The sequence below is a fragment of the Platalea leucorodia genome (assembly GCF_965183815.1).
Source record: "Platalea leucorodia genome assembly, chromosome: 3".
Lineage (NCBI taxonomy): Eukaryota > Metazoa > Chordata > Aves > Pelecaniformes > Threskiornithidae > Platalea > Platalea leucorodia.
The window spans coordinates 28,749,534-28,763,940 of record NC_138825.1 but is presented as its reverse complement, the minus strand read 5'-3'; the positions used below and the strand labels follow the sequence as shown (position 1 = coordinate 28,763,940).

Genomic DNA, 14,407 nt, shown 5'->3' with positions numbered 1-14,407 from the left:
GAATAAAGAAAGATTGCAACAGTTTTTCTGAATTCCTGAAATAACAACACATGAGATAGCACAGTTTTCAGGAAAGAATAGTGAAAATGATTCCGTGTATAAATAATAACAGTACCATACTACACATGAATATTAACAATATTGAAAATACTTGTTTCGGAAAGAGGGATACCACAATGCACAGACACTGTACTTTTCAAAAAAAGCCCACTACATTAAAATGAAATCTCTAGTCCTGCAATGTTTTTTTTTTACATAAACTTAATGTTATGAATATGCAAATTCCCTTTGACTATAGTATTCTAAAGATAAATAGGGCTATTCATTTGCATAAATTTAAAGAAAACATATAATTTAGGGAAGAACTTTTTCTATAGGGTGAAATGCATTATGACTTATTCAAGTGTAGAAAACATTTCATCTGCATCTGATATTTCTTTTTCATCTTCTACAGAATAAACTCAAAAGCAAATCAGACTTAAAGTAAAACAGCAAAGGAAACAAAAATGTGAACTTACAATACGTCCATTTAGGCAAAGTTACTGAGGCAGAAAAAAACCAGCAAAGTCAATTAAACCCTAAGATGTTGCTGCTTGAAAGGTGATTTGAGCACTCACTGCGATACATTATTTGGGATAATAAGCACATACACGGCATACCATAAATAACTGTATCCTTCATAAGACTGACTACCCGACAGAAGTCATTTAGTATTTGAACAATCTCAGCCAAGGCTCTACAGCTATTATTAATAAAGAAACCTTTCCAACACCAATCACGCACAACCTTCCACACCAACAACGCAGCACAGACCATGCCTAAGTCTCCTCAAGAAGCTAAAGACAGCAGGAAATCATGGCTCTCTTGTTATGAAGACTAAAACTCCAACTGACTTCTCTTCAAGTATAAAGCAAAGTTGAGAAAGGTAGACCTGCTTTTACAACTTGGGGCAGGAACAGAGGAGTAAAAAAAAAAAAAAGAAAAAAAAAAAAAGACCATTTCAACAATCCCCAAGCAGAACACCCCGAATAACTCACCTCAACTGCTGAACATTTTAACGTTCAACAGATGTAATTGCTAAACAGCACAATTTCCAACTCTTCTAATCTATCATTTGACTACACAGAAATTGTGAATCATCTGAGAATTGAAGCTCAGAAATTTCCACTACCACATGTAAGAATACTCTAAGTACAGTAAGTATACAATATAAGGAAGAAAAGAACCAACTTAATCCATGCAACTGCTTGTTTGATCAAAATTGTACATGCAGTTAATACCTCAATGAATTGTACTGAAAGGCAACAAATATTTTTAAATAACATTACTGAAAAGACTTCATAAAATGCTATGTTTTATAATGCGAAGCTTCCAAATACCTAATTGAGCTTTTGTAGCATATGTGGCTGCAACCCTAAACTACTGATTTCCCTTGCATCTGCAAGGTTAGGCAAAAGTAAATGAAGTATTTACCGAAAACAGGCACAAACAGGCCATTTACATGTGATTTGTTTGTTTAATTTATAGTAAAACTGATAAAAGTCTATGAACATGCATTTAACTGCCCAGCGCACAAGTCACTAACTCGGCTCCTTAGTAGAGAGACTGTCGAGAGTGATGTAGAGGATATTATAATCCTATTAAAATATGACATGAACAACATTGTAAAGAGTATTTTACTATTTGAAAAATTATGAAAAATTATGAAAAATTTACTCCACTGAGCTTAATAACAAGAAAAAAATCGCACAAGCGACTACCACATTGAAATTTGCTAACCCTCAAGAAACAGCTCCTTCTTTTAGAAGGTATTATAGAAAAACTTTTCATGTTAACTCAAAGTCAAAAATGCCATCAACAGAAACTCCATTTGAGAACAAAATATATATGAGTACACATAAACAGGAGTTTTATTCTGGTGTATTACCTTTGTCCAGATTCATCTCATCTAACCTTAGACATCCTCTGATCTATTTTAGATATCCATCTTCAGCTGAGATGAATCAAGCCTAGGCAACATTCTTCTGCTCTGACCATAAAGGTAAGTCTTACTGGGTTAGCACAATCACACCTTTTCTGTCTTCTACTCTGTTCCAATTTCCACAAGAAGGAACTCCTGCATCTGCTTGTTGTATCTTTTGTTCCACACATTCCTTCTGAAAACTTCATTAAAATAGAAAGCCATCATCTTTTAGTTGAACCAGTCACCGTCAGAGATCTGTCTACTTTTGGCATATTCTGACTGATATTTTGAAATGATCATTTATTTTACTACTAACTTACTACATTTTCCAACAACTTAGAAGCATCAATGCATTTCACACTGAACTTAGTGGAACAGATTTCTACAAGGTTGCTGGGCATCTTCTTGAAGCAAATGCAAGTTAGCTATAAACGTTTCCTTTTATACTTGCTCTTGAAGGTAATTCTGGTACCAGAATTTGAGCTTTACTTTCTGCTGTCTGGATCCCAGTGAGGTCATCTTGAATTGACAGGAAATCTGGTTTTAGACAGCAGACCATGGACACCCAAATTGCTGTATGTAGAACAAATGAGGTGCGCAAGCCACTACACAAACGAGTTCTTCCAGCTCATCCAGAAAAGTACTTCATAGTTGACAGCTTTTTCCGCGAAAATCTTTTTCTCGCATGCCTACATTGTGCTCATCGAAGAGCCTAAAGCTACTGCTGTTGTCACCTTCAGAGACACAGAAAAAGCAATTTTTTCTTTGATGACTGTACCTAAGCAACTGGGTTTAAACTAAATCCACTGATTTTTTTTCTTGTAATTGCAATTTGGTTCACTCACAAATGAAATATTAACTACTTCAGGACCACGCGCCCTCAAAAACATCAACCCTCATAATTTCTTAAAGCCACTTAAAAGGCTAAACATACACTATTTGTGAAATACTAAACTCAGGAAAACAGAGGCAATATTTTCAGAATTTTATTTTCTAAGAACTGCCTATTGTATTAATGTGTCCAGTTCTCATATCCAGCAATTGTCATACGGCTGATCACTTAGCACAAATTACAAGCCATATTTTCTGAAAATTGATAGGACACTAAGACACAATATTTGTTTATCCTGTCAGACATTTCTCATAGCCACACATTATCTGTCTTTGGAGTAGAACAATTGCATGGCTCTCCAATTTTTAATACTTAAATATTGGAATACAGAATATTCTAAAAATATTTCATATTGCCTTAAATTTATCCTCTCACAACAGAATGAAATCATTGCAACTACATCAACACCGACAGAGATAATCCAGCACACAGACTTTTGACAAGAGGATCAGCTGCACCATTCAAACAACTCCTGCAGGCCTCTGGGTAGCATGAGTGATTTTCAAATTCAGTGGTGGTTCTTACAATAAATGGGAGTATTATGTACTAGGAAGTAACAGAACAGATCCCTCCTCATGAGACTACAGCTGGGTTCCACTATTCTAAAACATAGTTTCATTTATTAAATGAAAGCAAAATTTTAGTGTATATGGGAAGCATTTAAAGAACCAGAAAATACAATACACTGAGTCTAAGCATCCTGTACTTTCATAATGTTAAAAATCCAAACAGTATGTAGATGAGTTTCTTATTTGTCTCTTTAGTTGTAACAATTTTTAAACTGAAAATCCTGGAATTCCAATATTCCCAAACATTAACAGGCTTGAACTCTAAGTTTAATAGTTTCTATCTGATATGTCTGGTCTATTAAAAACAACATGCTTTTACAACTGAGTTGCAGTAAGAAGCAAAAAAACAGAGAAGACATTAGGAAATACCTCTAAAGGAATTATTTTGTTCTTTTTCAAAACAGAGAAAGGTTTAGAAGTCTTGGATACAAGTTGTCTGAATGTCACCCAAAATCTACAGCTTGAATTGCCCCAACTGCTCCCCTTCTTCCTATTAAATGCTTGGCTACTTGAACTCCATTAATTCTAAAATGCCTTGCCTTCAAGAAATGGAACCGACTGCACAGCAACTGCTATTACGAGGCACTCTGGATATTTTCAGATGTGCAAGAGGGACTCTGGGTTTTTATACAGATACTTTGAATATAGTTTATAATTTTATTTATTAAAAAGAAAAAAAAAAAGCTTTGGACAGAATGTCTTTCCTACAGGCGGCTTCTTCCTCCATTTCAGAGACTGTTAATTTCTTTTCCTCTCTGTGTCTTAGTAAGAGGGTAGTCCTCTTCCCTGCCAACTCCAAAACTCTTTGTATGGCTTTGTACTCTTGGTATGGCCAGAGAGTACCTAACTGCGTCAGATTCCTGCTCCATGAAGAATTCCCCAAAACACAGTGGCCTCCTTTTAAACCTAGATACAACAGATAAGCAGCACTGGGCTAGGAACAGGGCTGCAGCTGGGACGGGACCATTAGCAGGAGAAAAATTCCATGCAGCAGTACACAGACACCCCCATAACAGTGACTCTAATTAAGATCAGCCCTCCAGGCTAATTACAACTGGGATTTGCAAACAGTTTGCCACTGCTGGCGGCAGTACTCAAGTACGACCAGCACTACTTAGTACTAGCAGCCAGTTCTCTAGATAAACCTCTAAACCTAATCATTCCCCAACCCACCTGTCAACCTCTTGATGCTTGTCTCCTTCCATATACCTCTGTGTGGAGACTAAAATCTCATTTCCCACCAACTGCCAATCAACTCTAACCCTTCATGCATCCATCATCACTTTTCCCACTCTAACATGCCTCCGTTTTGCCTAGTGACCTCTAGCATTCAGCATCCTTACAGCAGGCACTGCGAGCAGAGCCGGATGAGCTGCTGCTATACACAGGCAATTAATTAGCAGTAAAACATTCTTACCAGGCACTTTCCACTGTTCAGCTAAGCGTGCGCACACTGATACTTGCGAACAGCTGCCACTGTGATGCTGCCCAGGATAACATAGGTTGGAAATCTTTGTGTGCCCAAGGACACCCTTCAACCACCTGAACAACTTAAGACAGGTAGAGAAAGTTCAGAGATTAACCATCTACATCTACAGAAAGTTCAGAGGTTAACCATCTAGCCATCTACAGTCTACTTTCTAGCTGGTGGCTTTGTGCTAAATCTCAGAAATTACGCCATGTTTTTACAGAGAGAGAAAATTTTTAAAGGTTAGTAGTTGCTCTGTTAACTGAATCATATTATGTATGTTATACTTTTTCTTATATTGCAGTATTGTAATCTAATTATACTGAAGACTTTTTGGTAGGTATTAATGCTGTTAGCTTAACATTCGTGTTTGTGCTTCCTAATCTTCGGGTGTTCCTTTTATTTTTAGACTGAGATTTGCTAAAAGCTCAAGATATTGTCTCAAGCCTTTATGGAAAAGTCAGCTGAAACTGAGCATGCTAATGGCAAGGACTGAACACATACAAAGAAGTTATCTACTACCCAGCATCATCACTGGAGGGAAGGTGACTAAGCAGCAGTTTGAGGTTTCTTTTGCAGCTTCTCTTTACGAAAAATGACTGTAGGTAAGCACAAAAAAAGATGCGGCCTATGATCATCTTTGAAGCATAGGTGTTTTGACTGAATGACTGTCCACTCACGTACTTGTTTAATAAAAGGTAAACTTCCAGTCCCAACTCTTTCTCTACAGATAAAAAAGCACTACCCCAGGATAAAAGGCAGAAGACCATGGGCTGCATCTCATCAGTAGGTTGTTGCGCTGGGGCACCATAGTAGAACCGGTTCAAGTTGGAAAGGATCTAAGGAGGTCTCTAGCCCAACCTCCTCCTCAAAGCAGGCTCAGCTGTAAGGTCAGACCAGAGCTTTACCCACTTGGGTCTCGAAGGACAGAGATGACACAACATCCTTGGATACTTGCTCCACCACCTGACCATCCTCATGGGAAAAAAATTTCTGCCCGTGGCCATTCTGAATATCCTATTTCAAGGTATGTCTCTTTTACCTCATTCTCCCACTATGCACCACTGTCAAGAACTTGTCTGTCTTCTCAACAACCTCCCCCAGTCACTGGGGGGGCTGCTGTTGGTCCCCCCCTTTGAGCCATCTCTTCTCCAGGTTGAACAAGCTCAATTCCCTCAGCCTGTCCTTGCAGAGCAAGTGCTCTAGCCCCAACAAGTGTGACAGCCTCTACTGAACTTACTTCAGTTTATTAATAACTTTCCCATATTGGGGGACTCAAAACTGGACGCACTATCTAGATGTGATTTAACAAGTGCCCAGTAAAGGGGGATGATAACTTTTCTTGATCTACTGGCCAGTGCCAGGTGACACAGCCCAGAATGCTGTTGGCCTCCTTCGCTGCCACGGCACACTGCTGGCTTACATCCCCTTGCTGTCTGCCAGCACCCCAGGGCCTTCCCCATAGATGCTGCTCCCCTCAGCCCCTTTGTCCCCCAATACATTTCATACATTTATGAAATATAAGAATAAGAGTACCTTCATATGTTATAATTCTCCCTTAAGCTAGAACAAAATTAAATTCAAATCTCAAGCCACAGAGAAAGAAAACTGTCCCTGTGATTGAGACACTACCAGATGTAGGGTTAAATATTTTTTTTTTTAATCTTGTCACTCTTTTTTCGTCTTCCTATTTTCTCCAAACATTGTCCAAATTTCAGAGGGCATTCAAATGACTAAAGTTTTCTCAGATAATCAGTAGAGTTAAAAGGTCTATAAACTACCTAAGGGTCTAAGACCTTGGCAATGTGATCTGTTTAAAAAGGGAGCAAATAAGAGAAATTCAAAACACAAAACAGGACTAAATAAAATCTGTTAGTTAAAGGTGATAGCAATTTGATCATATTCAGAACAATTTATAAAAGTATGCCTTTTAACCAGATAACAGTCATGATAATGACTTGCCCAAAGCAAAACTGTTTGGGTTTTTTTTGTTTTGTTTTTTAACTTACTGGTCACGTTTTATAAGTTGCTGATCAAATACAGTAGGTGGATGCACCAGACAGCAGCTTCTGGCCATCACATGTAGAGAACCAGGTACCTTGCTCCTGGACTGTAGAGTAGGGATGCTTGAAACAATATACTCTTTGTCCAAATGTGTGCTTTGGTTCTCCAAGATAAACCTTTTTATTCTTTCTTTGTACAGAGGAGCAGAATGCTACCCCACACTGGAAACAGATTTGAAAATAAACAACTGCTATATTCACAGAACAAGCCACTGGAGAATGTGTTGTTAAAAGCAGAGAAAGGACTTTCTTTACTATCAGACTAGCCAGAATTTGAGTCAATGCTGTAGAATATAGTCTCCTGTTCTCCACTGAAGTAAGAGCAACTAAAAAGACTCTCAAAATCTTCGAACTAGAGTCTAGGAAGACTGGAGCACTTGGCACTGGAGGGAGAAGGAAGGGTTTCACACAACAGTAACATCATTCGAAGCTGACAACTTTGATCATAGTTTTACTCTCAAAGATCCTCATAACAAAAGTCATAAGAGACTGCTGAAAGAAATCTGGTCTGGTCTTTCTCCAAAGTCATAGTCTTCACTAAATGTGTAATCTAAGCAATTTAGCTAAACCACTACAAACAAAAGCAGTATAGATGAACAAGGCTTAGGCATTTTCAACCAGATTTAAACTTTGTTTGTATTTGTTTACTGTAACTGCATAAAGAATTTATGATTCCCTGTATCTCAAAGTGAAAAAACAGTTGGATCTATAATACTTTATTATGTATCTTGATTTTAATAAACCTCTTAGTCTTTTAAAAAGAAAACATTCCTTCCATTTCAAAAATTAAAGAGAAATATAAAAAGTTATCCAATTCACCCATGGGATGGGGTGGAGGGGAGAAGGTATGCTGCATTATCCAAAGTTTAGCCTAAGCACCAGGATTTGGAGCGTTTTATTCAAGGACGGAAAAGTGATAACATCAATGCAAGGAGGGAAAAAAAAAAAAAAAAAATCTATTCCACAAAAAAATGCATACAGTTCTCCAATGAACACTAAGAAAAAGACAGCAGTCCATTCAGACAGAACATAAGTCATCACAGTATAGAGAAAATGCAAGCAATTTGCATTTTTAATCTACTAGAGTACATCAGTATGTTTACATCAGAATAATGTTTATAGAAGATGTGGAAGGGCTTTCACAGTTCAAAGAACTTTTTCATTTTTCAGCCACTTTGTGACTAGTCTTCTGAAAGCTAATCTGAACTGGCATGTTTTCAGTCATTGGATTTATATGCCAGTGACTTTTAAAATAAAATAACTGATGGTGTGTGAATCTTTGATTCTTTTTTTTTTTTTTTTTTTTTTAAATGGCTTTGGGGATTTTCTGTAAAGATAAAATATGCCTACCAACAACCTTCAAAAAGGTATACTTCCTTTACGTTAAAATTCCCATAACAAATTTTATGTGTGAATAAAGGTAGCAATGCTTTCTATTTTATTATATAATACTATTATTACATGACATAAACCTTAATTTTTCTCAAGTCATCCCTAACTGACTCGAAGTTGTCTGAATTCTTTCTTTTAATTTAAGGCGATTGCTCTAGGCTTTTAGTTTTAAAGTGTCATACATTATGGCATTATAATTTGGACATACAGATCATTAGCTACTTTTAAAAATACAGGCTGAAAAAATTATTTAAAGATTCAGAAATCTTCACAGAATCCCGTATTTTCCAAACATATCTATTTTATTCTACTAATTTTAAACATTGTTTAGATTTGTTTTTATGAATGAAAAGGCTTGACAGTGAATGGATTAACTTTCAGGCTGTCAGCTTACATAAAGACACAGTAACAGCTGAATCATCTTTTTCTTTTCCCTGGTGGTCAGAAGGCTACGGAAACATTTAGATAACAATCAGTCAAAACTACAATAATTCAGATATTTTTATCCTCCTAAACCCAAACTTTTCTTTGACCAGCCACTGAAAATAAGTGCAGATTAATCCAACTAAACGGCCAAAGAAGTTCTCTGTATACCACCAGATCTTCGGTTTGTAGGCAACTTGATGTTTCTAACCTTAATAACTGATGGAATATTATTGCCTACTAAAGACAGCAAGAAGACATCACTTATCGCATTTTTGGGATTAATGGGGAGTGAGAAAAACAAGACAGTAACACACAGTGAAATTCTGTCTTCATGGCGTAAGAGAAAGATCTTCTACTCATTTAACTGAATCAAGGATTTAACTCAGAAAGTTAAGCTCCAGAAGAACTTTGTAACTTAACTTTTAATAAATAAATAATTTAATTTTAGAAAAAAATTAAATAAGTAAAAATGCCATGGGAAAACCATTTCCTTTATATGTAGTATTCACTATTCCATAGTTAGGCTCTGTCTTTAGTAATTTAAGTAGCAGAATTCAGTAGGAAATGAATTCCTGCCTGCCAGACAACCCCAGCTCATCCTGAAAACCCAGCAATTCAACCAGCTACTTCGGAAACACTTCAATACTTCCTGGCTACTTGATACATACATTGAGACAGTCATTTTCTCTTAGTCCTCTGGGAAGCTTTCCTCTTGAGCATACGAATGTCTACATAATTATTTGTTTCCCTAGGACAGGCACATTTTACAGCAAGGATAGCAGTGTATCATATTCTAGTCATAAACTTGTTCTGAAACAAGTCTATGTGCTTATAAAGAAATCTGGAAAAGACTTCCTACAGTTTATTTCTGCTTATTAAAAGAAAAGTCAGAATAATAATGGAGGTGAGCTACTAAACAGCATCCATCGTAAAATAATCTGCCACTTGCCTGAAATCAAATCATTCTCATTTTATACAGTTTATTAAATAAGCTTTGTAGAAATAATAGTTGTTCTGTACGAAAGAAAAAGTATAGCAGGGGAAAAAAAAGCCCATGATGAATGGAAAACACACCATTTAAGGTTACAAATACACATATCTGGGCATTCAGAACTCCTCTGACTTAGTGCAAGTGATATTCCTGTCACATAATCCTTTCTTATTAAGAAATAAATACTAAGATCCTTGAAAAACAGTATCAATGTCTAAATACTTCTCAGGAAACTTTTTCTTTTGTTAGCACTCAATGTAGAGTGCACATTTCACTGACAAAACCAGCTCATTTTAAAATTTACTAAGTAAATATAATTGCAAACATAACAAGACACAGCTGCTCATGCCTCTTAAATAACATCCAAACACTAAATAAACATTGTACTTGAAATTTTGTTTAAAAAAAATGAAGTTCCTATGTAGCAAAAGACTAATACACAGGTAGTTGTGCTAGATTATAAATAAATAAAATTAAATTAAAAAAATACCAGTGATTTTAAGGATATGCCAAGGCTTGAAACATTGGTTTTAGTCCTGCCACAAAACAGACAAGATGCTTTGATGGAAGCCAGTATTTTAAAATAAGATGACACAAAGACACATTATCTATGCAGAGCCTGTTTTAAAAGGGAGAGAAAGAATACATTTTTCACTTATTTTGTTATCATGTTATTATTCTACAAAATGGGTTGGTCCTCAACATCTTCATTCCATGAGGCCTATATCAAAGAACTAACTGGGCCATACAATTAAATAAACAAACACTGAATGCTTAAATTGTGTTATGCACAAACTTGAAACGGACAATGTCTTTTCAACAGCTACTCAAGTATCCTTTCTTTCTTTCTTCATAATATCTACTGGTATTTGTCAATTTTCTAAGATCTACTGTTTTACTTTCTCTGCCTCTATGCTGATTAGTTTAGTTCAGAGAGTCAGCATAAGTAATAATGCAAGATGAGGGGGGTTTTTTTTGACTAATCAAAGATCACATATTTACCTTCTGCAAGCATGTCTGGCACATCTGCTTGATATCTAGGCCCCACTCTGATTTCTCCCTTGTCTGCTAAAAGCGTTTTCAGTGATGGATCATACACCAATGAATAAAAAAAAGTATCCTAAAAAAGAAGACACATTTGCAACAGCATAATGATTTTTAAAATTAGGTTTGTAAATCTCTATCACTTTCCATCTGGAAATTATTAAAGTAACCCCTCTCGCACACTTTTACAGAGCACAGGTTTGGTACATTAATCCTTATTTTAAATAATGCAGATGTTTCATGAGTACTTTTAAATGGCTAATTGAAGCTTCTCTCATTGCTAGGAGTTATTTCACAACAGAGCATAATGAAAAGATTCATACACAAAAATATACCAATGGATTTGAAAAGAATTAAAGTTAACTGCTTTCTGAATTTAACAGGTTTCCTCTCCTAAATATCTCTACCATACTGACTTTGTATTATGAATTAGTCTCAAAGAGTATAAAACACTGTCAGCGTCTGAAAAGGGCTTACACAAAAATAGTATTGGCATATCTAGTACAGTCACCTGAAGTATAGGACAAGTCCTCTTTTCAGAAACATTTTTACCGATTATTAGTGGGTTTGGTGTAGAAATTTAAAGACATGCTAATTTCAGCTAAAAAACACTGTCTGCCTGATGTTATACTAAGACACGCCAAAGAAAAATATTGTTATTTTGAAAGGTATTTTGCAATACAGTTATCTTTCAAATTCTTGGGGAATTTTCTTCCCCTCTGGTAAGGCTAAGTTCCTTCCACAGAAAATGAAAGGTGAGGAACCACCTTCCATACAGTAATTCAGAGTCTGTAAAATTAAACTCCTATGCTAAGTTGCCCTCTACAGGACCCTCTCTTGCTCCCTCTGTCCATTGCCTATGGAAGATTCTTCTTTCTAGGACACCCTTAGCCAAAAAAAAAAAAAAAAAAAAAAAAAAAAAAAAAAAAAAAAAAAAAGGAAAAATAAGGGGAAAAAGCCACGTGAATTCCCCCTTAAGTATCTGCTACAGAAAAAAGTCTGTATATTTTTTCTTTTGTGAGACGCCATATGAATTACTTCAAATTATTTTCTAAATATAATCATATTGATAATAAAACTATTAAGAGTGTCAATTAAGTTTTTATCCAGTAATACTTTTAAAATCAGTGTTTTCAACAATATAATTTTTCTAACTTATCATTCTAACTTATCATTCAAGAAAAGATTTTCAAATTATTGTTTGCCCATTTATCAAAAACACAGCTGTAAAAAAAAAAAAAACAAAAACAAAAACACAACAAACATAAACCCATCCCAATATTAACCCAAATAGAAGTCACACATTACCTCTTTCTCCAGATATGACAACACAGATTCTGTCTCATTCAGAAGTGCAACACTGCATTTTCCCCTACACAAACATAAGGGAGAACTGTTACTTTGTAAAAAGTTCAAGTTTTTATTAAATCAAAGTTATTTGCAAGAAAATGATCTAGACATACTTTAAACTTTTACATTAAAAATACAGTAAAATACACTTTGCCATACTTTTAAGATACCAAAATTAACATCAAAGCAAGAAAATGAATGGCTGTACTGACCCAAGCACTCAAATACATAAGAATTCTGCAGAACTAGGAGACAGTTTCAGAAATAGAGAAGCAATAAAGGAACAAGAGGTACTATGGCAAACAATAAATACACGTACAGTTAATATAAAGGCCTGGATGAATGAAACATCACCTCTAAGTGACTCACCTCCTCTAAGTCCAGTGCCTAATTTGAAAACACATAACCCAAACTAGAAACAATACAAGGTTTTATCAATGGCCTGTAAAAGTAAAGTACTTTTCTTTTTTGAATGGAATTATTTCTAATAATTAATCGTGGAATTCTATTCATTTCCTCCATGGCCACATGAAAATGCTAACTACCATGTTTTTCTTGCCAGCTGCCAGCAGAAAGCTTCCCGTTGTTCAGTAGCAGTACAGATCTGCCCATGTATAACACATGTAGATAACGCAATGAGAGTTTGACCCCACTACCCCCACCCCTTTCTCTCCCCTCTCTCTCATCCCGTTCTCCATCCTAACTTTCCTTTGGCCTCAAATTCCTCTGCCCCTGACTTCTCTGTAAATAATCTGCAGAATTATGTTTAACAAATGGTATTTTAAAGAAACACACATAGATGCGGACAAAAAATGTTAAGTGTGCTGAATCATCTTGCTAGCAACTGGCATTTTTATGCTATCATTTTTAACTGAACTACCATTTTGTAAGAATATATATTTATTACCCCTTAAATATATCACCGTATTTTTCATGCAGCTAAGTTTTATTCAATTTCTATCAGTTTAGTGGGTATTCAGAGGAGGTTCCAGTGGCCTTATACATATGGCTATAGGACCTCTGCCCAGAACACCGTTCTCCCATTTTCTCCCACAGAAGAGACCAGCACACAAATATAGAAAAGGTAACTGTTTGCATAGACCTCCTTGATTTTAAACTAACACCAAAGGAGTTATTGTAAAAAGCATCTTTCGTTTCAGTGAACGGTGGCTGTTAAGCTCAACCATAAGCATAAGATGCCAATTGTTAATGGCCGATCATTAAACGAACATGCTCAGCTAATGTCTTATTCATTACCACTGCACATCACAGGAAATCGGGTTAAACTTCTCATTAAGTCTGCAGTATATAACCTCCCGAATTTCTCTTAATCTCCGTATTTGTCAGGAGAACCAACCAACAAAGAGAAATGGTGGGAAGATGAGCAAGAAAAATCTGAGCACAATACACAACAGCAGAGGAAGAGACTCCTGCAGTAGAGCACTGGGAAACCTTCTCTATACCCCACCATGTCTTTGAATGCTTTTTAAAGCTTTTGGCCTTGACAATTCCCAAACATTAACTTCTAAAAATTAATTATATTTTGTCAATTTTATTTGAACTGATTTTTTTTTTTTAGCGTTAAAGGCTAAACAGGAGTTTACCTTTCCAGTTTGCTTCTGTTCCATATACCTCTAGTATGCTCCCCCTCCACTACAGCCTACCCTTCAACTCCAACTATTGCAGAGGCATCCCTTCACTGTCATTGCAACTGCAAGAGTATTTTATTGACTGAACTTATGCCTTATTGCTGGTAATTTAAAAAAATTTCATTTTATTTCATTGAGAGATAAGATTAATCCCCCCAGCATGTCTTCTAAGTGACTGAATGTCTATTTGATATTACATTTCTTTGTACAGCATTTAACCATCTAATGGTTGGAGTCAAACACACCGGTAACACTTTATGTGCATATATGATATCTCACATGCATGAACTAGAGTCTCAAAAAAGACAATACCAGACATACAGTAGTATATATCATGCTAAAATGAAAAAAAGCATTTGAAAATAGGTAAATTACACAGATTCAAAATTAGAAAAAGTTATCTGTATTACAGTTACCAGTTTCTATAATCTAGAAACCTGAAATACTTATTACGAATTATTTAGAATCTTTACCAAACACATAAAAGCCTACTGTTTACATATGTCCTCTATCTCTTTTTTTCCATCAGAGGAAAATCCTATCAGCCTACTGTAAATGGTCTAGTGGGTTGAACCAAGCATGTAGCTCATTGTATTGTCT

General features: G+C 35.8%; 1 protein-coding gene across 1 annotated transcript in view; it reads right to left on the bottom strand.

Moving 5' to 3' along the window:
* Positions 1–14,407, bottom strand: part of MTA3 (metastasis associated 1 family member 3) — a gene marked incomplete at both ends in the record, with an annotated part of 149,609 nt that overhangs the window by 100,075 nt on the left and 35,127 nt on the right. Inside the window, 2 exons of the mRNA XM_082305419.1 lie at positions 10,767–10,884; positions 12,117–12,180. Of these exons, the coding sequence (XP_082161545.1) occupies positions 10,767–10,884; positions 12,117–12,180 (182 nt within the window). The remainder of the gene's footprint in view (positions 1–10,766; positions 10,885–12,116; positions 12,181–14,407) is intronic.